This window comes from Xenopus laevis, chromosome 3S (assembly GCF_017654675.1).
Source record: "Xenopus laevis strain J_2021 chromosome 3S, Xenopus_laevis_v10.1, whole genome shotgun sequence".
Classification (NCBI taxonomy): domain Eukaryota; kingdom Metazoa; phylum Chordata; class Amphibia; order Anura; family Pipidae; genus Xenopus; species Xenopus laevis.
In genome coordinates, this window is record NC_054376.1 from 47829439 (window position 1) to 47853051 (window position 23613).

General features: G+C 35.4%; 1 protein-coding gene across 1 annotated transcript in view; it reads right to left on the reverse strand.

The window, feature by feature from the left end:
• Window positions 1-23613, reverse strand: part of tmc3.S (transmembrane channel like 3 S homeolog) — a 44092-nt gene that overhangs the window by 15536 nt on the left and 4943 nt on the right. The window contains exons 4-16 of the mRNA XM_041587757.1: window positions 21753-21834; window positions 20893-20999; window positions 18335-18433; window positions 15792-15934; window positions 15158-15305; window positions 14092-14135; window positions 12782-12929; window positions 11372-11481; window positions 10288-10360; window positions 8965-9189; window positions 3098-3277; window positions 2185-2252; window positions 771-899 (exon numbers count right to left, since the gene is read on the reverse strand). Coding sequence (XP_041443691.1) covers window positions 771-899; window positions 2185-2252; window positions 3098-3277; window positions 8965-9189; window positions 10288-10360; window positions 11372-11481; window positions 12782-12929; window positions 14092-14135; window positions 15158-15305; window positions 15792-15934; window positions 18335-18433; window positions 20893-20999; window positions 21753-21834 — 1556 coding nt within the window. The remainder of the gene's footprint in view (window positions 1-770; window positions 900-2184; window positions 2253-3097; window positions 3278-8964; window positions 9190-10287; window positions 10361-11371; window positions 11482-12781; window positions 12930-14091; window positions 14136-15157; window positions 15306-15791; window positions 15935-18334; window positions 18434-20892; window positions 21000-21752; window positions 21835-23613) is intronic.

Here is a 23613-nt window from a genome sequence, read left to right on the forward strand (position 1 = left end):
TCATTCTATGTTTTTTTTGTTATAGTTTTTGAATTATTTGCCTTCTTCTTACTCCTTCCAGTTTTAAAATGGGGGTCACTGACCCCATCTAAAAAACAAATCTTTGTAAGGCTATACTTCTATAGTTATTATAAATAATTATTATTATTATTATATCACTCATATTTCTATTCAGGCACTCTCCTTTTTATATTCCAGTTTCTTATTCAAAACAGTGCATGGTTGCTAGGGTAATTTGGGTCATAAGAATCAGATTGCTGAAACTGCAAACTGGAGAGCTGCTGAGTAAACCGCTAAATTATTAAAAACTCACAAATAATAAAAAATGAAAACCCATTGCAAATTGTCTCAGTATATCACTGTCTACACCATAGTAAAAGTTAATGTAAAGGTGAACAAACTCCTTAACTGTTTAATTGTGTGCTCATTATTGCATTATCTGCAGACGGCCAGTCCTTGTATGTGATTCAATTTCTTTTTATGAGGGATGCATATTATCATAAATTCTGGGGTAGAGTCCTCCCTACCTAATGTCCCATCTTGAAATGTATTATTGTTAATATTCAGTGCAACTGTGCCATGACTGCATTACTAAAAAGTCATACAACTGCATCCATACCAGCTGATAAGCACAGATGTTGTGAGGATGGTACATCCTTTAATAAGTTATGTAACTTGTCAAATGACTATTAATTAGCTCAGTATAATGGCACATGGTTATTGCTGAACTGTGTTTTTACACTAAAGTTCATCTCACACAGCTTACTGACCTTGAAGCTCTGAAGACTTGCTGATGCGGAACATTGCACGTCAGCACTGCCCAGCTTCTCAAATACATCAACCCTATTAATTTGAAAACGTTGAACGCTGGAAGACACGGGGAAAAAAAAGCACCCATCCTGAAAGGTGAAAGAATATTAGTTTTTCCTTTTATCTTATCTTACGCACTGCTAACAATTTCATTAAGAATGATATTAATGAGCTGGAGAGTACAGAAATGTAGGAATGGAACAAATAAACTATGAGGGTAGACTGTCAAGTTTAGGGTAGTATTCTCTGGAGAAAAAATGCTTGAGAAGGGACTTGATTGCACTTTGCAATTACATTAGAGGACATTATAGACAGATATTTTTTATCAAAGAAAATAACAATGCACCAGGGGCCACCACTTTAGACTTGTGAAGCAGCGTAAAGGTTTTTCATAGTGAGCACACTGAGGTTGTAATGGCAGATTCTATTAATGAGTGGTTTGGATGATTTCTTGAACAAGTATAATATCCAAGGCTATTGTTACCTTAAAGGTGAAGAAAACCCTTGCTACTAAAATCCCCTACTCCCCTACCCTACGTAGACCCTCCTCCTTGCTCCCCCCAGCCAAGGTGGAACCCTTGGTAAATGCCCCTAACTCTTTACTTACCCCTCGGTGCAGATTCAGGGCATCGGAGTTCACGGCAGCCATCTTCTTCTCTTCAATAATCTTTGGGAAGTAAGCAGGCCTGGACAGGGAGTCAAATTAGGCCCTGTCATTCCAAGTACACAAAGGCCCAAACAGCCCCCTACCAGCCCACTATATGGTAACTTTCTATGGAGCCGTATAGCAGCCCCTCTGGCATTTGCCAGAACCCGCAGATTGCCAGTCAGGGCCTGGAAGTAAGTGCCATATCGGTGCATGCACAATTGGAGCAATTTTGCAACAACTGCACATGCACCAAAAGTCACAGAAATTGCCGAAGCAGACCTGAAGATTAACAAAGCAGCTGAAGATGGTGCCTGTGAACTCCGCTGGACAGAGGGGTAAGTAAAGAGGTAGGGCCATTTAGCAAAGGTACCACCTAGTCTGGGGGGAACAGGAAGGGGGGTCTACTGTATGTAGGGTAGGGTAGGGAATTTTAGTAGCAAAGGTTTGTTTCTTCTTTAAGATCCACAGTTACATAGTATAGGTATTTGTAGATATTGTTTATATATGTTAGTGATAGGTCTGTATACAGTAAGTATGTGTATATATGTGCACTACTGTTCATTTGTAGGGCATGAGCTTGATTGACTTTGGTCTTTTTAAGCCCAAATTATATAACTATGTAATTATAAAACAATTACACATTTGGCTGGTGCTGCCACTGTGAGGGGAAGTTTACTTTAAACATTTTTTTCATTGTTTCCTATGTTTGTAAAACAGACACATACCAAATCATTCCTTGATTGTAGACTAGATGCAGGACATTTTCTGCAATTTTGAATTCTCCATATTCTGGCTGAATGTAGTGAAATAGGTAAAAACCTGTTTTAGTTGAAGCACTAAGGATTTTAAAAGATGAGAAGACATACTTTGGAAATGACTAAATCAGAAATACATATATAATTTATATGAAAGATCCACTAGTAACATTAACAAACAAACATTATGAAAATTATATACCATACATAAACATATCCATGAGACACCTTGCTTTAAAGGCTCACACAGACAAGTGTTTACTGGAAACAGGCACTTTGTTGCATAACTGTGTGTTACTGATCTAACCCATCAAGTAGCTCCAAATCTTAATGACTAAGGGGCCGATTCACTAACTTCGAGTGAAGGATTCGAAGGTAAAAAACTTCGAATTTCGAAGTTTTTTTTGGGCTACTTCGACCATCGAATGGGCTACTTCGACCTTCGACTACGAATTCGAATCGAACTAATCGAAGTAAAAATCGTTCGACTATTCGACCATTCGATAGTCGAAGTACTGTCTCTTTAAAAAAAACTTCGACCCCCTAGTTCGCCATCTAAAAGCTACCGAAGTCAATGTTAGCCTATGGGGAAGGTCCCCATAGGCTTGGCTAACTTTTTTTGATCGAAGGATATTCCTTCGATCGTTGGATTAAAATCCTTCGAATCGTTCGATTCGAAGGAATTATCCTTCGATCGTTCGATCGAACTATCTGCGCTAAATCCTTCGACTTCGATATTCGAAGTCGAAGGATTTTAATTCCTAGTCGAATATCGAGGGTTAATTAACCCTTGATATTCGACCCATAGTGAATCGGCCCCCAAATAAAGAGAAAAGATTAAGTTCAAAATTTTAAATACTGTTAAGTAAAATCTAGTACTCACAAATTTGCTCTCCAGATCCCAGCAACAGCAATTACTCAAATATCTCACAAACAGTCCACGAAAGAAATCAATAAGCAGTATACTCGCTACTGTGAAAATCATGTCGATAATCGATAACTTCAGCATTTCCTGGAGTAAATATAGATTGAAGTTAAATAATTGCACAGCCTGAGCTGCTTTCTAGCTAAGTCTAAAATCATAGCAACTGTGGGCCCATAACATCTACCCCCATATGTGATAAAAGGCACTAATTGCTCAGGAGCAGTAACCCATAGCAGCCAATAAGATGTTTGATTTTAAACAGGTGACCAGTATTCCTTTTATTTTGTTCTGAATAAATCTATTTGGATTGTTAACTGATTGTGATTGAACCTAAATGTATTTATCCAATTAACAGAAAAATATTATTTTAATCGTTGTCACTATTTTGGCTGGTCTAAAATAAAAATTCTTACAAGTTCAAAACAATATTAAATACTGATTTTTATAATTTGAACATTAGGATCGATGTCTTGGAGTCTTGTAGGTATCAGACATTGATAATCAGCCTAGTATTTGCAAATAAGCCATGTTTTGGGCCTGAAAATGAAACTCTAGATAACAATGCTGACCTTTCATCCTGAATATAATAAAAGAATGTTGTATATTAAATAAGTATGAAAGTAGGACCCTTTTGCTCCATCGTGTCTCTGTGATATTGTGTGCCATACATAAATACTACACAAAAGCCATGAATATCTTGTAAATTATTTCCTTATAAACAGTGAGTTCTGATGTCATCAGTTATAAACGGTGAGTTCTGATGTCATTTCAGTCACATGACTCACTGAAACCTGTGTATTATAATAAATAAAGTTGCAAAATATGAGGATATTAGAAGTCACCTTGGAGTTCAGCCTTGTGTTTTTATATGGTCATGAAACTCCTTGGTAACTTATAATATCCTTATATTTTACAAGAGGGGGTACTTTATTCAGTATATACTATACACAAAATATTTTTATGATTGCAGGCCAATCAGTCATTGAAATTTACTGTGGATTTAACAGTGCAGTTGAATTTTAATGGTGAATCATCAAATGTTAAATTAAAACAGATATCTAGTGCCTGGTCTGCAGAAATGTAAAGAGCTTATTGAGTGAATTATATTTATTTCTTAGTTCCTAAATGAGATAACTTGTTTATTTTACAGACATATTATGCCCTCAATGTTATTGATTTTATTAGCCTTGTCGAATTTTATCTGGATTTTGTTATTTCCTCTCATTTCTTAATTATGTGTCATGCTTTTTATTTTGTATTGTAACCAGTGGATTATGTCATTTTGGTTTCTGTTAAGGATCCTCCTGCTTGCTGTGAGCATATAGTGATTTTTTTTTATGCTATTTCATATTTTGTAGCTTAAAGGACTTAAAAATCTCAAATATGTTATAAAATGTTATAAAAACCATGTGGAAAAATAATAATAATAATGATACTCAGTTATCAATATTGAGCCTGTGGGAGTCAAAATACAATTCCTAAAAAACAAGTGGATTACATCACTTTCCTTCTCTGACTATTCTGAATGTACTAGGACTTGGGCACAGTCGCAGTGTGCAGTATGCTTTAGAATCTGTAAAAACTCTTAAAGCGGTGGTTCACCTTTAAGGTAACTTTTAGTATGTTATAGAATGGTCAATTCTAAGCAACTTTTCAATTGTTCTTCATTATCTATTTTTTTTATAGTTTTATTGTTATTAGCCTTTGTCTTCTGACTCTTTGCAGCTTTCAAATGGGCGTCGCTGACCCATCTAAACAACAAATGCTCAGTTCATGGTTGCTAGGGTAATTTGATCCCTAGCTACCAGAATGCTTAAAATGCAAATTGAAGAGCTGCTGAATAAAAAGCTAAATAACTTAAAAACTTAAATAATAAAAAACAAAAACCAATGACAAATTGTCTCAGAATATCTCTCTCTGCATCATACTAAAAGTTATCTCAAAGGTGAACAACTCCTTTAAGGGGTTATTTATCAAGGTCCGAATATCTGAACCTAGAATAATTCGTAGTTTTCAGAGCAAAAAAAAAACAAAAACTATTTTTTCGAGACTTATTAAAGTCCGATGGTCTAAAAACTCAGAATCCAAAACCCCGGCATCTAAAAGCTTTCGAGGTCCTCTATTGGTCAATGGGGAAGGTCCCAGTGTCTGCGCTGATGTCGTACCAATATCCGATGATTTCGGGGGTTTCTGCGGAAAAAACTCTGAAAACTCAGAAAAAAAAAAAGAAAGTTTTTGCAGAAAACTCAGAATAATTATTGAATGTGAGTATTTGACACCCCATTGTGTTTAATTATGCACATTAATTAATAAATGGGAGGCAATGATAAAATTATACAGTGTATGGTAAAGAAAAGCGAGGGAAAGTTTATAATAGGAAATCTGGAAACCAAATCACCTGGGTAAATTTACCTGTGTTGTGTATAGGGTACTTACAGTAAATAGGTCCTTTAGCTAGTATCCTATAATATTGGGCTGATTTATCAGTGTTGATATCTTTTTATTTTTCTACAAATTCAACTATTGTGTGCAATAAATTGAGCATTAACACAATTGTTTGATACTTTTAAAAAAGCAAGAAAAAAATCTATAATATAATATGTATACTATAAAATATTCCAATCTTTATCTAATTTGAGGTTTTAGAGTTTTTCACTTTTATTTAAGCTCTTGTAAACGCATGGAAAAAAAAGTTGAGCAAATGACGAATTGGAGGTATTTCTATTCTTTTATTTATTTGGATATACAGTATTAATAAATAAGGCAACAATTGTGCATTTTTTAAATTGTGTTAGAAAAACAATTAGAATTTTGAGAACTAAGACCTTATTTATTTACACATTAAGCATAACAGTGCTCTATCAATAATTAATTTAGAGGGTATGGCCAACACAAAACTGGGAGTGATTAATTCAGTAGAATGAGTTTCTAAATTTAACACTGAGCATTATTGTAGTATTGAAAAAATGAAGAAAAAGTACCCCACTAGCTTCAAACTCGCTCAGCAGTCTCTAGTGGTTTAAACCTACCTAATTAAAATAGTCACTGATGTGTGCAAATTTGCTAATAACTTAATGTAGATACCAAAGTGCTTGTGCTAAGATTAAATCAATTGAAATTCATTGATTATAATTTAATTAAATATTAGTAATACATTTCATTCGGTTCTATATAAAAGTTTCAGAAAAACATTGGTACATATACCCTTAATTGTGACCAATTCTATTTTGCAACAGTGTATCTCTTTTTTGAGGGTTAATAATCTCCCCCTTCCCAATCACTTAAAGTTAAAGTGCAAGTGCTTAACAGTTAATGGATAATAATGATTTCATCCAGATTAACCAAAATTCATAATATTGAAAGTGCTCATTAGTGCTTAGAATCGATTAAAGTTAAAAAATTAATTGATTAGAGACCGCAATAAATAGGATAATTATTAAAAAACACACAATTGCTCAGGTTCAGAAATAAGTTGGAAAATGGAAAAAGAAGGAGGTGGAGTTGTCCCAAATCTACTACCTAATTTGTTTCTATCCCTGGGACACCACAAAGTCAAAGAAGGCAGAGTACCCGGGACTGTGGTCTCAAATTTACTCTAGTCCTAGACTCAAAGAAAACTATATAGGCCTAAAAAACCACAAATCCACGGGCTCTTGTGAGCTTTAGTATCAGATAGATAAGCAGAGAACCGAGCACTGGTTGAGGTTTGGAACCTCCCCTCCACTACTTTGAAAACCCAATCGACTGAGGTATAAAAGGTTTTGAGTTAAAAAGGACTCGGAACGCCGACGCGCGTTTCGCAATAATGGGTTTGTCAAGGCGTAATGAGAAAGCTTCCCTGCCGCAGAGTTTAAAACACTTCCGTATGGTGCGTCACTTAGAGGAGTTATCGCGAGACCTCCCGCCTACACGTTCAACGTGCGTCCCAGCTTGTGCGTGTCGTCCTAGCAACCGGATAGCTTTACACTATTATCCGACACAGGGAGTCTGTGGAAATGTAATTACCCTCTGACACTTCTCCATACATCTAAACAATACGGTTACAATTCTTTAAACGGTTGGGGGCTTTCTACACGAAGTAGATCAATTAATTCAACCATAAACAATCTTTACTGTGTATATATATCAAATTATTATTAAAAACGTATTTATTAGTAATTTAAAATATTTTTTGTTTTTTATTTTGTTTAAAAGTTGATTAAATGAATAAATCAAGTTTCTTTTCTAAATTTCGATACTAAGGCAAATAAACTGATAAGATTTTAAATAAAGGATGTAAATAAATTGTTCTCATTTATTCCCTTAGGGGACACTGTATTCATTCTAAAGATCCAATAACTCTCACGTTTCAACAGGGCTTGTTCCAGGTTTCCTCTACGTATTCCTAATTCCACTTTTTCCAATGCCCAAAATTTCATTGTAGAAGGATCTTTATTATGTGATTTTTTAAAATGTTGAGCTACCGTCGAAATTGTTTTGTCATTCTTACTCTCATTCCCTGCTGTTCTAATCGTACTGCAATGCTGCTGCATTCTTATTTTTAACATTTGTGTGGTCATCCTATATACCTCTTATTACAGGGACATTCATACAATATATTACACCTTGAGTTCGGCAATTTATGTAGTTGTTCACTTTGTGATTGTTGCCAAAACGATCCTCAAAGTTAGTAATTTTTCTCATCTTAGTGCACATATTGCAGTCACCACAGGGAAAACACCCACAATTTTTATGCTTGCTATTACGTGAAATTTGGAAATGACTCCTAGTGATTAGGTCCCTCAAGTTCGGACTCCTCTTATAGCATATTGATGCTCTTTTCTGTAATATGGTTCCAAGGGTATCATCCTCCAATAATATGGGCCAATGTTTATCCAGAATGGTTTGTATCTGTGAGCTATCAGCGTTATAAGTGGTTATAAATCTAACCACATTATTCGGTTCCTGTATTTTTTCTTTAGTTGTTAAGAGCTGGCTTCTATCAGTGACTAGCGCTCTATGATACGCTTTCTTCACTATCTTGCCTGAGTAGCCTCTCTGTTTAAGTCTGGTTTTAAGTTCTAGAGCCTGTTCTTTAAAATATTCGATAGAAGAACAGTTACGTTTGAGTCTTAAAAATTCACCAGTAGGGACCGATTATTGTAGTATTGCCATTTGCTCACACATTTGGGAATCAGCAGAAGATTAAACGCTTGCCTTATTTCCCAACTGGGATCCAGTAAAAGAACCTTAAAATGTTAACAAAGGTACAAAAACCAACAATGTTGATAGGTCATTCTTGCAAAGATAAAATGATATACAAATATATATTTAGTTGTTAAGAAGTTGTGCAAATAAGTCACCCTGTATTTCTCAAGATTAGAATAAGTACAATAATGCTGAGAAAATTATATTCATATTTTTACCAAATAGGTGAGGTGGGGGCAGCATGGGCGAGGAGCAGGGCCATCGGGCCAAGAAGTGCAATTTATACAGTAAATCTCGTGTAAAGTTTTCAGTGAGGAAAAAAGTTTACAATTATCCAACTTGTTTAATATATATTTATAGCCACAGACTATTTTTAAAGCAACTTTAACAGAAAAGCCAGAATGGTAACAGAAGTGGTAACAGAAGTGATTTATCACTCCTAATAGACCTCTGATCTGGGACACTTTTATACTGTTCATACTTGCTTGGTGGAAAATTGTAATTGATTATTATAGGTAAATGATTTGTATATTAGGAGCAGCCAATAATATGTACACTTTACATTTCTATTTTTGAATATAGGAATTCAGCATATATCTATACAAAAAAAAGTTTATGTTTGAATTTCAGCATCCTACCTGTCCAACATAGGTTTCCCAGCACTCATTTTTTGCACCTGGGATGTCTGAAGCAACAGGGGATAATGTCCAGTTGGTTGGTAGCATGGGTTTTGTCCTGTTCAGATCTATATCCAGTGCAAGGGTTGAGGTTCTGTTCAGGTCCCAGCCAGGAGAAGCAGTAGATAACATGGTGAATGCTGTTGTAGCATACATTGGGGCCAAGGAGGTATTATTGCTACTGTGCTGAAAGAAAACATTATATATTGAATCACATACTAGAATATGAAACATATACTAATACCTGATCAATATATTAGCATAGAGGGGAATTTACATGTCAAAATAGCAAACAGTGCAACAACAATATCAATAACATTTTGATTTTCATACATGTGTGTACAAAGTGTATTGTCTAAAATGAGATGGAGGCTTACAAGATCTTGTTTTTCATACTCTGATAGATTCACTAATTTATGGATTTGCATAATATGCTGTAAACCAAATCAATTTTAAGTAACCTTTTTACAGGGGAACCATTACAGGGAAAATCCGCAACCTGTACTAGATGTTAAATGGTTTTTTGAAAATAACTTTCCATTATTTTTTTTCCTGAAGTGTTTTATATGACTTATATGTTTAACAATTTATTTGCGAGTCCCCCCCAATATAGTTTTTTTCCCAGCTGCAACCCTCACGCTGTGAGTCACTGACTGTTTTCACCTAAATTAGTGATGGACGAATAAATTCGGCAGGTGTAAATTCATGGCATTTTGCGACTGGCGAAAAAATTTGCGAAACTGCAGCGAAAATTCGGCGGCGTCCAAAATTTCGCTACCTTCAAAACCGTATATATATATGTATATATATATATATATATATATATATATATATATATATATATATATATATATATATATATATCGTAGTAAATGGACCCGCACTCCTTATTTATAGTGAAGAAAATTGATGTGCTTTATTCACAAATGCATTTCCAACGTTTCGGTCCTCTCTGGAACCTTTTTTTCCTTGAAAGGTCCCAGAGAGGACCAAAACGTTGGAAATGTATTTGTGAATAGAGCACATCAATTTTCTTCACTATAAATAAGGAGTGCGGGTCCATTTACTACGATGTATTACAAGATTTGACCAACGCACCAATCTCTATATCTTAAATCCGGAAAGAGTGCGCTCACTATATGGACATTATATATATATATATATATATATATATATATATATATATATATATATATATATATATATATATACATTTTATGCAAATAGAGTTTTTCTGTCCAGGTTTTTACCCACCATCCTATACTTGGTCAGTGTATTACTTACACTCATGCTATTCACTTTGTCCAGCAGGGCAATTATTAAGCTGTAGAGATTACCAAGATATAACACAAGCACCCTGAAAATAAAATGAAAATGAAAAATGGCATTACATATAGTTATACAATAGTTTGTGTTCATTGTTAAATTGAGCCCTGCATCAGCACAGGTACTTTAAAGAAATAAAAATGTACACTGTAGATTTTAGCTGCACCAAATTAGTTTGTGACTCTTGGGCCAAATGTTGTTTGGGAGAAAAGGACCTTTGTGATTAACCAGAAGGGCCATCATATCAGCCAGAAGGTATATGTGTCTCTTCCAGCCAAGAGAAACACCTGCTTTGTGACCATTAAAATATATAGCCTTATTATTGTTATTATTTTTTTTAAACAATGTCAGAATTTAAAAGGTTAGGGCTCTTATACACCTGCATTTTTTAAAGTGTTTACAACTGCATGCTGAGTAAATAAAAACGCATATATTGGGTTTATATGTATTTTTGTAAATGCAGGAAAATGCATTTTTGTCAGTTCCAAATGCAACCCTCTATACTATTGATTTCTGATTGTGTGCAAGAAAATGCTGCATCTTAAAAATACTCTGAATGCTCCTGAGTACAACCAGGCAGAATTGAATGGAATCAATTAGCTAATGTCTTTAGGCATGCTGAAACCTGCATCTCAAACGAGTGTCAAACGCATATTAAAAAAAAAGCTCTTGTGTAATTGCCCTTATATTCAGTTTTTCTGATTGGATTAAGTGCATTTCATTTGACTCATGCAGCATCATTTCTATATCAGTTTTGGTATGTTTAAAGACAATTTTCAGTGGTTTATTAATGCCCACTGTTTTAACTGGAACAGACAGTCAAACACCCTTGCGTCATTTACAAACTGGGAGGCATGGTGCAGAGTGCAAACAACAGGTGCAATCCTATCTGCACCTCTCAGCTTGCCCCAGTTCCAGGGCTCTGTTTTGGATACCTGTAGCCATAAGTTTTGAAATGTAAAATGTTATTTAGTTCTTTTGTTTTTTTCCAGTTTATTAGTTGGGATAATTCATTTACCTATTTCCTTTTCCATTCCCTTACCTTGCAAGCTGAAATCTCAAAGTAGTCCTTGGGTGATACATCTCCAAAGCAGCTACAAGCTCAAAGGCAGAAGGGGCAATCATAGTGATTAGAGAGACAACAACACTAACCTGTAAAGAAATATATACAGTTAAGTGTCTGACTCTCACACCAACACTAAAATTGGAGTTTCTTGGAGTTACAGTATATGTGGGACCCTGGCAGGTGGACCAGCAGCTTGTACCCGACGCTACTACAAGCGTTGAGTTATAGTGGAGCATTGCCCGCATTTGACTGTCTACATCTTTTTATTTCACAGAGATCAATAATTAAATATATTCTGTCAGGTATAGAACACAACTTGCTTAATGCAGCAAAACTATTGATCCCATCAATAGGGAAATCATATTCTGTCACAATTATTAACTAAATTACACTATGTACATGGCAAGTAATTCATTCTAATATTTAAATGCTGTTATTGTTATTTATAAGTGTACTTTTTTAGCTGTAATATTGAAGTGTAAGCAACCATCTCAGGTCATTGTGCTTTCAGCCAGACCTTCACAATGGAATTGCTTTCAGATAAGTTTTTCGGTGCAACTGGAGGAGCCACAGCGAGACTTGGATTTTTACTATTGAGTGCAATTCTCATAACTATCAGGGAGCTGTTATAGCTTGGTACATTCCCATTGTTCTGTTGATAGACTGCTGAAAGGGAAAGGGAAATGATATCACTCAAACGTGCAGTGCAGCAGTATTGTGTGATTGAACATTATCCAAACAACATGTCTAGCCCCATATTATATTTCAAAATTAAACATAAGAAAAATTTGTTTGTGTTTTTGAAAAAACTATTTCAGTGTAGAATTCTGCTGGAGGAGTGCATTTTGTAACATGTTTTCTTCTGACAGAATGCCTTTAAATGAATTATGCAAATCGGAGGACATTTCTAGGTGGACTCCTGAGAAACATACTAAATACTTGACAACATGGCTCATGATTCGTCTAGGTCTTAGATTCTTCTAAGACCTGGTTGCTCTGCCCCACCTTTCTAATTCATTGAATAGGTATGAATATGTCTATTGAAATGACATTTGCACATTTTGTAGCAGATGAAGGCCTTTTTTGGATTGGCGGGATTGACAAATTAAGATATAAATTGTATGTCATAATGAGGCTCGTTTCCCAGGATCCTTTGCTTGACTCATTGAATATATATTAGAAAATCAAATTCCCTTTCTGAGATTCAGAGTTGTTATTTTCACTATAAAGATATGCAGATAGTATGGTCAGCAATAATATCAACAATAAATGAATTAGCATTATAGATCTGTGTTTCTTTGGTAGTGGATCCAGCCTCGCTGACACTTTTTTTTATTCCAAAATTGAAATTCCATCTAAATTTTAAACCTTGATTTATTCTTTTACCTCATTTTTTTCCCATAGACTCAATTCTATTTTTGTTCTTTCCAACTTTTGGGATCTGTCCACCACAAAATAAATAATGTAAATACTTCCAGCCAGTGAAAGGAGAACTAGGATGTTTGCGAGAATCCTGAGGCTTATTGTAACCGCTCTAGGAAAGAAGAAAGAGAAAAACTGCTTTAATGAAATAGAGTTTGGCTGGTTTCATCGCTGGGATGTGCCTGTGTGTATGGGATTTATTGCCTCTTCATAGCAGTCAACTCCGATAATTAACAACCATGGGATTTATTAAAGGAAATCTATAGTTAAAACCCCAGATTCTGTTTAATGATAGAGCAAATTGTAGCATTTAAAATCATTCTGGAAATGGTTCCACTTCTAGACATAATTCAATCTTTCTAAATTGCCTCTTAGCAGGTGCAGATGACATTTTAAAATTCTCTTTCTGAGCAGGAGGCTGCTCAGATAATGATTTAGCGGAGATTACTGAGGAATTATGGGAACCTATGCCAGCACAAGGCAGCAAACAGAATGCATTTATACAGGAATACATGCATTGCTTCAGTGTACACAATTTCTTTTCTGTAAACTATAAGACATATTCTTTACTTATTTACACTACTTAAAGACATTAAGATATACAGGTAGGGATCGGTTATCTGGAAACCCATTTTCCAGAATTATGGATAATTATGGAAAGGCCATCTCCCATGTATAGTATTTTCTATTTTTCTAACGATTAAAGGAAACAGTAACACCAAAAAATTAAAGTGTCTTAAAGATATGAAAATATAATGTACTGTTATGCTGCACTGGTAAAACTGGTGTGTTTGCTTCAGAAACACTACTATAGTTTATATAAACAAGCTGCTGTGTAGCCATGGGGGCAGCCATTTAAAGCTGAAAAGACTAAAGGACACACAGCAGATAACAGATAAGCTCTGCAGTGTACAATGGGATTTTGCCTGGTCAAAATTAGGCTGATATGATCATTTTGCCTTTTGGCCAACATTCAGCTCATACTGCAAACTTACAGAGACCCAACTGGGGAGGACAGAATCAATGCACTGGTCAAATAGGTTTTTCTAAGCTGCCTCCCAACAGAGTTGCCAGATTTTTTTAAAGATATTTTATGGCTACTTTACTCATTCAAAGATTTTGCCATGATAATGGAGTGGGGATCCCATCACTCTGCTGGATATATTGTTCTGTTATTATATTGTATATTGTATAACATTGTCTGAAAACATGGTTTTAATATTGGCAGTGCTTGTAAATGTGCCAATTTATGGCAAAGAAATTGACATACTTACAGATTTTTGCTTTTATGTTTCTCTTGTTCTTCTAAAACTGCTTCCTGAAAGAAATGATAAGAAATAAAAACTGAGGTTTAACACTAACTTGGTGGCATTTTGCAAATGGGGGGGGGGAGAAATTATAATATCATAATAAATCATATGTATACAACTGCATAACCTTTACAGAGATAAACCATAATATATATCTGTTTACCTACCCCTCTATGATAAGCACAGTTCAGTTAACTGTCCCTTTAATCGACTTGTCAAAAAGAACTGACAGAGGAAACATTGCCAGGAAACAAACCCAGTCAAAGCCTGGCGATTTAATCACTAAGACATTTCTCCTTCCTTGTCTTTGTAGTGCCTCTGTAGATTATCACTAATGGAATAGGCAATTTTAGACAGAAACAAGGAAAGACACAGCGATGTGATCGAAAACTGAAATAGCATAGGTCTGTCTCTATAAATGTTTGGAAATTAATTTAATACAGCACAAAACAGTTATTTAGAATATTTATAAATCTACAAATCTATTATAGGTGTACAAATGTAAATACGCTAAATAACAGTGGTTTGAAGGGTCACCAATAAAATTTAAATTTTCTGCTCAGCCATACCCAGGACTGATATACCATGAATACATTCATATTTTTTTGAAAAAGGTCTACATCCTCCCTAACTTCTTTTCCACTGTGAAGCTCTGGAAACCAAGTTGCTGCCTATTTTTTTATTTGGCTAAAAATCTGGGTAGCTGCATCCCTAAATAATTGCAGATTGGAAATAAAGTGCCATGCCCAGGATACTGTATCCAAATTCAGAAATCCAGTTTGTGATTTTATTATTACAAGTTCTCTATTTCAATTAGCTGTGTACTTTCCCATAGTACAGTAAACAAGATGGAACAATACAATCAAACAATGAATTATAATGAAAAATTATGCCAGGAGTGTGGCCTTGAGTGTACAGTTCACCAGTGATTTAATGGAACTAAACAAGATGAAGTGCTGTGTTATATCTGTAAATAATAATAAAAACAGAAGTAACATATTGTATGCTATGGTGTATGATATGCACTCACTCGAATGCCGTTGACTATTGCAGCTGTTTTACTCTCAGATGCCTCTGGATTGCCAATTAGATAATCCCACGCACAGAAGATTTTCCAGCAGAAGGTATAGTTTTCATCTGAGGCACTTGCCATACTCAGTCTAGAGTTCTTTGCCATTCTGTAAATGTGCATCATACAATGTCAAGTTAGGTACCAATGTTACCTTTTAGTTATAGAGAAGGAAGAAATGGATGTCTGGGGAAGGTTTGCTTGCTGAGCAAATTATTGGGTATGAATGGACATAGAGGCTGAGATTTGGGGATTTATGTATTTAGGAGTCAAGATCATGGGCCTATTTATAGGTCACTAAAAAGAACTGAAATATCCTTGGAATGGATAACAACTATTTGTTATTTGCAATGCTAATCCCCTTAACAAAAGGCACTAAGTTTTCCCAAGAGCATTAACACACAATAACCAATAACACGTTTGCTTTTAAACAAGTGACCAGTTAATGTTACCTGCTGGGTATGGGTTACTGTACCTGGGAAAATATTGTGCCTCTTATGAAATACCCCCAAGTATCTGTATTTGCAATTGTTGCATATATATATATGATGAATATTACATTGTTGTTCTGTAAGTAAAATATAGCATATATTACTTTCTTAAAAGTGTGATGAAACTGTAGGCGAAGACAGCCATTCCAACAAGAAAATACGCCAATGGAAGGCGGTACCCGGCTCGCCCTATTTTTCTTTCTCGACCGTAATAGCCATAAAATAACACAGAGTATTGCAGGTAACCCTGTAAGGAAATAGAACTAAATCAAAAATTAGTCATCAAAACTTTTAATAAACTGCATAAAATAATTGACAAAGCATCTGCTGAAGGGAGATTATACCACAACTTCACAGCTTTCCATCTTGAATGTTAACACCTTTTTTGATTGTGTGATTAGAGCTTGTGAAACAAAGTGCAAAAATATGGCACGCTTTTCAAGTATAGTGCTCAGTTGCCGGCACTCCCTAACATTATTTCTGTTAGAGGGCTGTAGGCTACATGTATGAAATCCCCTGTCCACCCTACTAGATACCAGTTATTAAAGTTGTTTACCTTTGAACTTGGTTTTGGTTGGTTTTCATTATTTATTATTTGTGGTTTGTGAGTTATTAAGCTCTATGTTCAGCAACTCTCCAGTTTGTAATTTCAGCAATCTGGTTGCTAGGGTTCAAATTACCTTAGCAGCCATGCACTAATTTGAAAAAGAGACTGCAATATGAACAGGAAAGGGCCTGAATAGAAGATGAGTAATGAAAAGTAGCAATAAATTTGTAGTCTTACAGAGCATTTGTTTTTAGATGGGGTCAATGACCTCAATTTGAAAGCTGGAAAGAGTCAGAAGAAGGCAAATAATTCAAAAACAATAACAAATAAATAATAAAGACCAGTTTAAAAGTTGCATAGAATTGGCCATTCTTTAACATGCTAAAAGTTAACTAAAAGATGAACCACCCCTTTAAAGTCCCAGATGCAAGTGCATGAGCAGTAAGAGGCACAAAATCACATATTCCTTATTGCTGAAATACCAATTTTGACTGAATAATGCCTAAGTTGGGTGAGTGAGAAGGAATGCCTACAGTATGTATGGCCCATCGCCCACCCATAAATTTGCAATGCTGGTCAGTACTGTGAGCACTACTCTGCTGCTCCTGTCACTCCGTTCACTTTTGAATGACATCCAAATTAAGAGGATGCAGACTACATTTACCAGTCCAGCACCACTGGGCAACTTCCTAGGGCTAGGAAGAGTCAGAAACTTTACACTCAGTTTGGTCAATGCCGAGTTGTGGTTTGGACACAAGATAGCAATAACCTAAGTGCAAAAAATCGAGATACAAAAGTAAAAGCAGGATGTCTGTGAGGCTCATTTATCAACACTGGCCATTTTTTGCTTTTATTGTTCTACCTTAAGTTTGCTAAAACATCCTAACCACTTATTGGTCAGTATGGGTTAATGTCTGGGTGCAAAATCTTCTGGTGTTGTTAAAGGGGAACTCCAGCTTCCAAACCAAAATTTGATAAAGACCCACATAACACAGAAACCCCTAATTTACCCATCACCCATCACGTGTTTTTTCAAAAAGTATGAATAAATGCAATTTTCGATGCTGAAATTCAACCGTTCTTCTCTTGCTACGTCATTTGAAATTCTGGCTGGGAAGGAGGGACTAAAACACTGATGTTACAAATTGTAACAACTTCTCCACAGCTTCCAGACAGCATGCAGGAACTACATAACCCACAATGCATTGCACTGTGATGTTCTGTTCCTTATTGAAATCACATATGCAGGAAATTGTGGGGTTTGGAGGATGCAGGCTGAGGACAGCTGGCTGCAGATACAAAGTAACAGTAGTCAGCCTGCTCAGCAAAGTAGTCAAACAGATCAGCAGGAGAGCAGGGGCTACACTTAGGGAACTGTTCCAAACCATTAAAAATCATGATGATAATTGATGTATATTGCAAAGTTGCTTGAAATTATGTTTACTTTTCAAAAAGCTTAAGTTATGTTTGTGTGGAGGTCCCCATTTAAATAAGTTCTGGTGTCTTAGGGGCCAATGCATCAAGGGTCGAATATCGAGGGTTAATTAACCCTTGATATTCGACTGGGGAATGAAAATCCTTCGACTTCGAATATCGAAGTCGAAGGATTTTGCGCAAAAAGTTAGATCGAACGATCGAAGGAATAATCCATCGATCGAACGATTAAATCCTTTCGAATCGAACGATTCGAAGGATTTTAATCCAACGATCGAAGGATTATCCTTCGACCAAAAAAACGTAGCCAAGCCTATGGGGACCTTCCCCATAGGCTAACATTGGGTTTGGTAGCCTTTAGGTGGCGAACTAGGGGGTCGAAGTTTTTTCTTAAAGAGACAGTACTTCGACTATCGAATGGTCGAATAGTCGAACGATTTTTAGTTCGAATCCTTCGATTCGAAGTCGTAGTCGAAGGTCGAAGTAGCCCATTCGATGGTCGAAGTAGCCCAAAAAACACTTCGAAATTCGACGTTTTTTTACTTCGGATCCTTCACTTGAGCTTGGTGAATTGGCCCCTTAATGTATACAGTCAAAGTTTATTCCTAATATTAACATGGTAAACAACCAAATTGAATTCAATATTAATTAAGTTCTGCAACTTGCCCCCAATGACCAGATGGTGTTGAGGTCCTGGGCTGATGAAAGTTCTTTATCTGGAATTTTCTTGTTGACAGTGCTTCCAAACGGGGCACCAGCAAGGATCTAAAAAGAATAAATGCAAAATGAATATATGAAATTGAAAAGCTAGATGTTCCTAGCAGGAAGAATGGATAGTACTGAAGATCTGCATACACCATGGCACAGTTCTTGAGGTTAGGTACATTATGTTTTTGTTTTTCTAATATTTTCAGAACCAAAAAAACTAATTAGTGATGCGGGGGAGTTTAATTGATTAAAAGGCAATTGAAATGAATGTTGTTTGTATGTTCATATGTGAATATGTGTGGGGTGCGCTTCAGGGTTATGCTGAAACCTGGGAATCTTCAAGCAATAAAAATAAGGTAGAAACTGCTAGAACCCATTCTTCATACCTTTTATATATAGCTAAAGAATACTATTATGATAATAAGTGACTGCATCGTATTCATCAATGTAACATTAATTTCAAATAATAACTTAATGGAGAATGCCATGTCTGATTCATCTTGGAGAGTGCAAAATGGTGTTGTGTAGAACAGGAAATACACAACTCTGTTGTGTCAAGTCTCATGACTACAAGGACACAATGAACTGTAACTTGGGAGCTCTACCCTCACAAGGGAAATGCATTGTTTTACTGTCATATATGTCATGGTCCTTAGTTTATATATAGTAATGGCGATAAATGATACATGTTTTTTATGGAGGTTAGAAGTAGTGGACAGAAAAGCTTGCAATAAATAAGCTTTTGATGTTACTCAGGTAAAATCTCTGTAAATCATCTGTTAACAGTTCTGCCTAGGCATAAATGAACTATAAATCCTCCTTACAAATATTGCTTCTGGCTGCATGCAGAACAATGTGTACTGCTTTTCTGTATCTTGGGTGCTTCATTGTAAGCAAGACAAAAATTATACTGATAAAAAAACATAAATTATAATATTAAAATAGAATCCCTCAATACATATTGTATATACACAAAAGATGTTATGTACCTACATATGTATAAGTAAACATGTTATTTGTTATAGCAACAAATAACCTCAAACTCTGCTGTTGTGAAGTATCCCCTTTCGACAGGGCAAGCAATATGGTTAGCACCGATATGAAAAGATTGTTAAAATTTGGATATGTGAGTGTATATGGGCTTCACTGGTAATGTAAAAGTGGGTTTTATTGTGTATGTTAATATGGTTTACATCTTTCATGGCTATTTCAGCCTAAAATTAGGTTTGCTCTGATACCTTAGGATTTAAATGGGTAGAGACTTTTAATGGAATAATGGAAAAAGCATGGAGCTGGACCTTGCACCCACCAACAGACTGCTCCTTTTACTGGTATTTGCTTATTTAACCTTTTGAAGAAGAGGAGGAAATTCAGCAAGACGAACAGCAGGAGCGGTCTAATGGTGAGATCATGAAGATCTACCGACTGACCCAAGATGCTTGGAATTTTATACCATGGACAGCCTGCAGTTGGCACCAATGACTTCTTTAAAGTGATGTAAAGGCAAAAAAAATAATTCATCTACTGCATTTTCACCTAAACAGAAGCATCTTTTAAATATAATTCAGTTAGCAAATCAGTGCCCCTGTAAAATAATGGATCTCCTGCAGCTTATTTACTGTTCTCTCCCTCTGGAAGCTGATCTGAGATCCTTTCACAGCCGACTGACCAGAGTAGTGAGAAAGGATCAACGATGTTCTGCATTCCAAAGGGCAAGAGAGCAGACGTTTCTCATCAAGATTAGCCTCAGTCATAAATAAACACATACATAATAGCCCCTGTACTTTTGAATGCAGAGCAACTCTGGTCAGCTGGCCAGTCTACTGTCAAAGGTTCTCAGCACCCAGCTTCCAGAAGCAGAGGAAAGTTGAATGAGCTGCAGAAGATTGATTGTTTTACAGAAAGGGTACTGATTTGCTAACTGGACTAAATTGAAAATATGCTTCTTTAAGGTGAAAAAGCAGTAGATTGAATATGTTTTTGCATTTAAATCATTTTTAAAATGGTTCCTTTTGTCTCCGTAATAATAAAATAGTACCTTGTACTTGATCCCAATTTAGATATAATTAATCCTTATTAAAACAATCCTATTGGATTTATTAAATGTTTAAATGATATTTTAGTAGCCTTAGGTATGGAGATTCAAATTAAAAAAAAGATCCCTTATTTAATAAGCCCCCTGTCCCGAGCATTGTGGGTAATATGTCCCATAGCCACACTTTCTTTTGTAAAATAATACATATTATATATAATATAAGATCAAATTATTATGATCCAACTCTGTCTCAACACACAGATGACCTTCCTCAGTGAAGAAGTATAGGGGTATATGTCTTCATAAAATGTCTTTTAATATAAAATAGAGACTTTATATTTTGGAAGTAGCAATAATAACTTAATTATAGAGTTAGAAAAGAGAAAAGGGTAGGTTACCTGTGGTCTCACTGCCAAACCACTCAAACCTGTTCTGCTCCTTTAACTTTTGAAGACTTTTGAAGGAGAAAAAACAATCTTACCTCAGGAATAACAACAAATGCCCCAGTCATGATTGTAAGGACAATGTTTATCCCAAACAGCCATCTCAAAAATATAAAGTAGGAGGCAACCCCAGATCCAAAGTGACCTGAAATATCAAGGGAAATACGTTATGTTTGGAACTCTTTTAGACAAATAAATAAATGGCGCCAGAGGCACCAGCCAACTCCTTGAACATATTTAACAGGCAAACGTTACATTTAAAGGCAAGGGAGAGTGTGAGCTTTGGAGCATTTAAATATGGAACCTACTGGACAAGTACAATAGGCAGCCTTAGGGGGAAGAGGTCCAGAGATGTTGTGCTCATATATATATTGTATTAGTGATGGTCGAATTTGGGGTGTTTCGCTTCGCCAAAAAATTTGTGAAACGGCACCAGCGTCTCGTTTTTGACGCCGGCATCCGTTTTTGGCGAAATTGTGCTGGCGTACATTTTTTGACACCAGCGAATTTATTCGCCAGCGGCGAATCGAGGGAATTCACACCTGCCAAATAAATTCGCCCATCACTATATACTATATACTATATAGTATGTGTGTGTGTGTGTGTGTGTGTAAATGGATAAAAATGCCATTTTGTGTGAAATAAATCACAAACATCATGACTAACAGAGAGTGTGGGTCCTGCTTTTTCATATATATATATATATATATATATATATATATATATATATATATATATATATATATATATATATATATATATATATATATATATATATATATATATATATATTTATAAATATGCTGGATAAATAGACAGATAGATTGATAGTGCTATCAGGATATAAAACACTTTTACACTTTGCGATGCCTATCATGCGTTATGTTTTCATACTTACTCTCTATCTTCTTTATCCTCATTTCCCAAGGAATAAATAGGACAACAAAGTTATAGGAAACCCTAAGAAATTTTTTCCAAAGCTGAAAGAAAAACATCAAGACAGCTTAATATGAATCACACCGGAGTTAAAGGGATATTTTTCGATGAAAGAAAATGTAATTTTCTGTACATTATATTGTGTAAGCTTTTTCAGTGATTTTAATGTTATTTGTATATAGAAATGTATCTGTCTGCCTCTTGCTATTCTCTACCCTGGTGCTACTGACTTTTGTAACAATTTAGCAGAAGCCATCTGAGTAACAGACCTGTCATAGCTGGAATAGAACAGACTTCTGCTACACTGATTAAATAATTAGACCCAGGAGAGCAGAAAGGGACTGACTGATACTGCTTGAAAAATAAAGAACATTTATAAGATCTATTATCTTGAAAACCTCAGGTCCCAAGCATTGTAGATATTAGATTTTATTATAGTGTAAGGTTGGTTAGTATTAAATTTTCTTACATTCACCAAAATCTTATATCGGTGTTTACAAATTCTATTTTTGCATGGCATTGGACATTGTATTCTTGTATGTTCAGTGGCATGTAAAATCATTTGGAAACTCTGCAGCAGTGAAACAGAACATGTATTTAAGAGGAGAAAGCTTTTGATGAATCGTTCCCCTTGTTGCCAAAAGGCAAAATGAAGTCAATCAATACCTTATTAGCATTGGATGTTGCATTTAACTTGTCTGTAATACATAGGCCTAACAAGAAAGCAAGTCAGGAGGTTGATAATGTCAATATGTCACAGAACAGATAAGTGATGTGTCGCTCTTGATTCTGGAGAACTTTGCTGAGCACATTTTGGTAGAGTAGTTATGGCTATTCTTATGTCTCTTATTCAAAATACAGTCGATTCTGTGACAATAGTGAACCTTTACTGTCTCATTCATGTGTTTATTTCAGAGAAAGGAATCCACAAATTATTATTACACTGTAATGTAAAGAGATATTGCCTGCCTGTCAGAACTAAATAATGCCTACAGTCAGTACACAAGGCATTCACCCCAGATACAATGGTCATATTATGGGGACTTAAAAGTCTGTTGTAAGCTAAAAAAAATATTGTTTTTTTTTAACCTAAACTCCCTTCACAGCGTTGTTGTTAAGTCAGAAATCAAACGATGCCCTTGGATTGGAATCACCAGTGTTGCTTTAAAGAGAATTAGCAGAATATTGACTTTACTACAAACAATATGCATGTCAGTATAGGGAGGCTGTTTGTGTTAGAGTGGAGAAACATATTTATATACACAGCTACATCATAGTACCTTATAATGCTGTTTCTTGACAAAGCATATATTACACCAGCCGTGTGATTTAAAATAAATGTTAAGAAAATGATTGTATTTTATTATAGAAACTGAAGCTTAAACCAACTTAGGCTGCAAACGCTTATCAGGGACATAAATCAATATTGGGAGGCTAATTAATTTTTACAGTGCTGTTGCAGATTTTATTGCTTGACTGAAGTTTTATAATTAAGTAGAGACTTCAGTGAGGATGTTAAGTACAGCAGAATCCGCTCTAGCTCTTGTTTATTTGTAGTAAGGAAACAAGTCACCATGTTAAACTGATGCCAAATAAATTATACCTTGGTGTTACTGAGAAGAGCCTGGACCTGCTCTGATAAAACCCCCACACTTCTAATGGTGTCACCGACAAAAGAAAAGCTGTGACTACCTCAAGTGTTTTATTGCTTCTATTTAATGGTGCAAACTGATTAAAGCAATCAATTTCAAGCTTTGGTTCTTGAAGCGGATTCTGATTTTAAAGGGGCAGCAGTAGGTATTACGTATCCATTGTGGTGGATA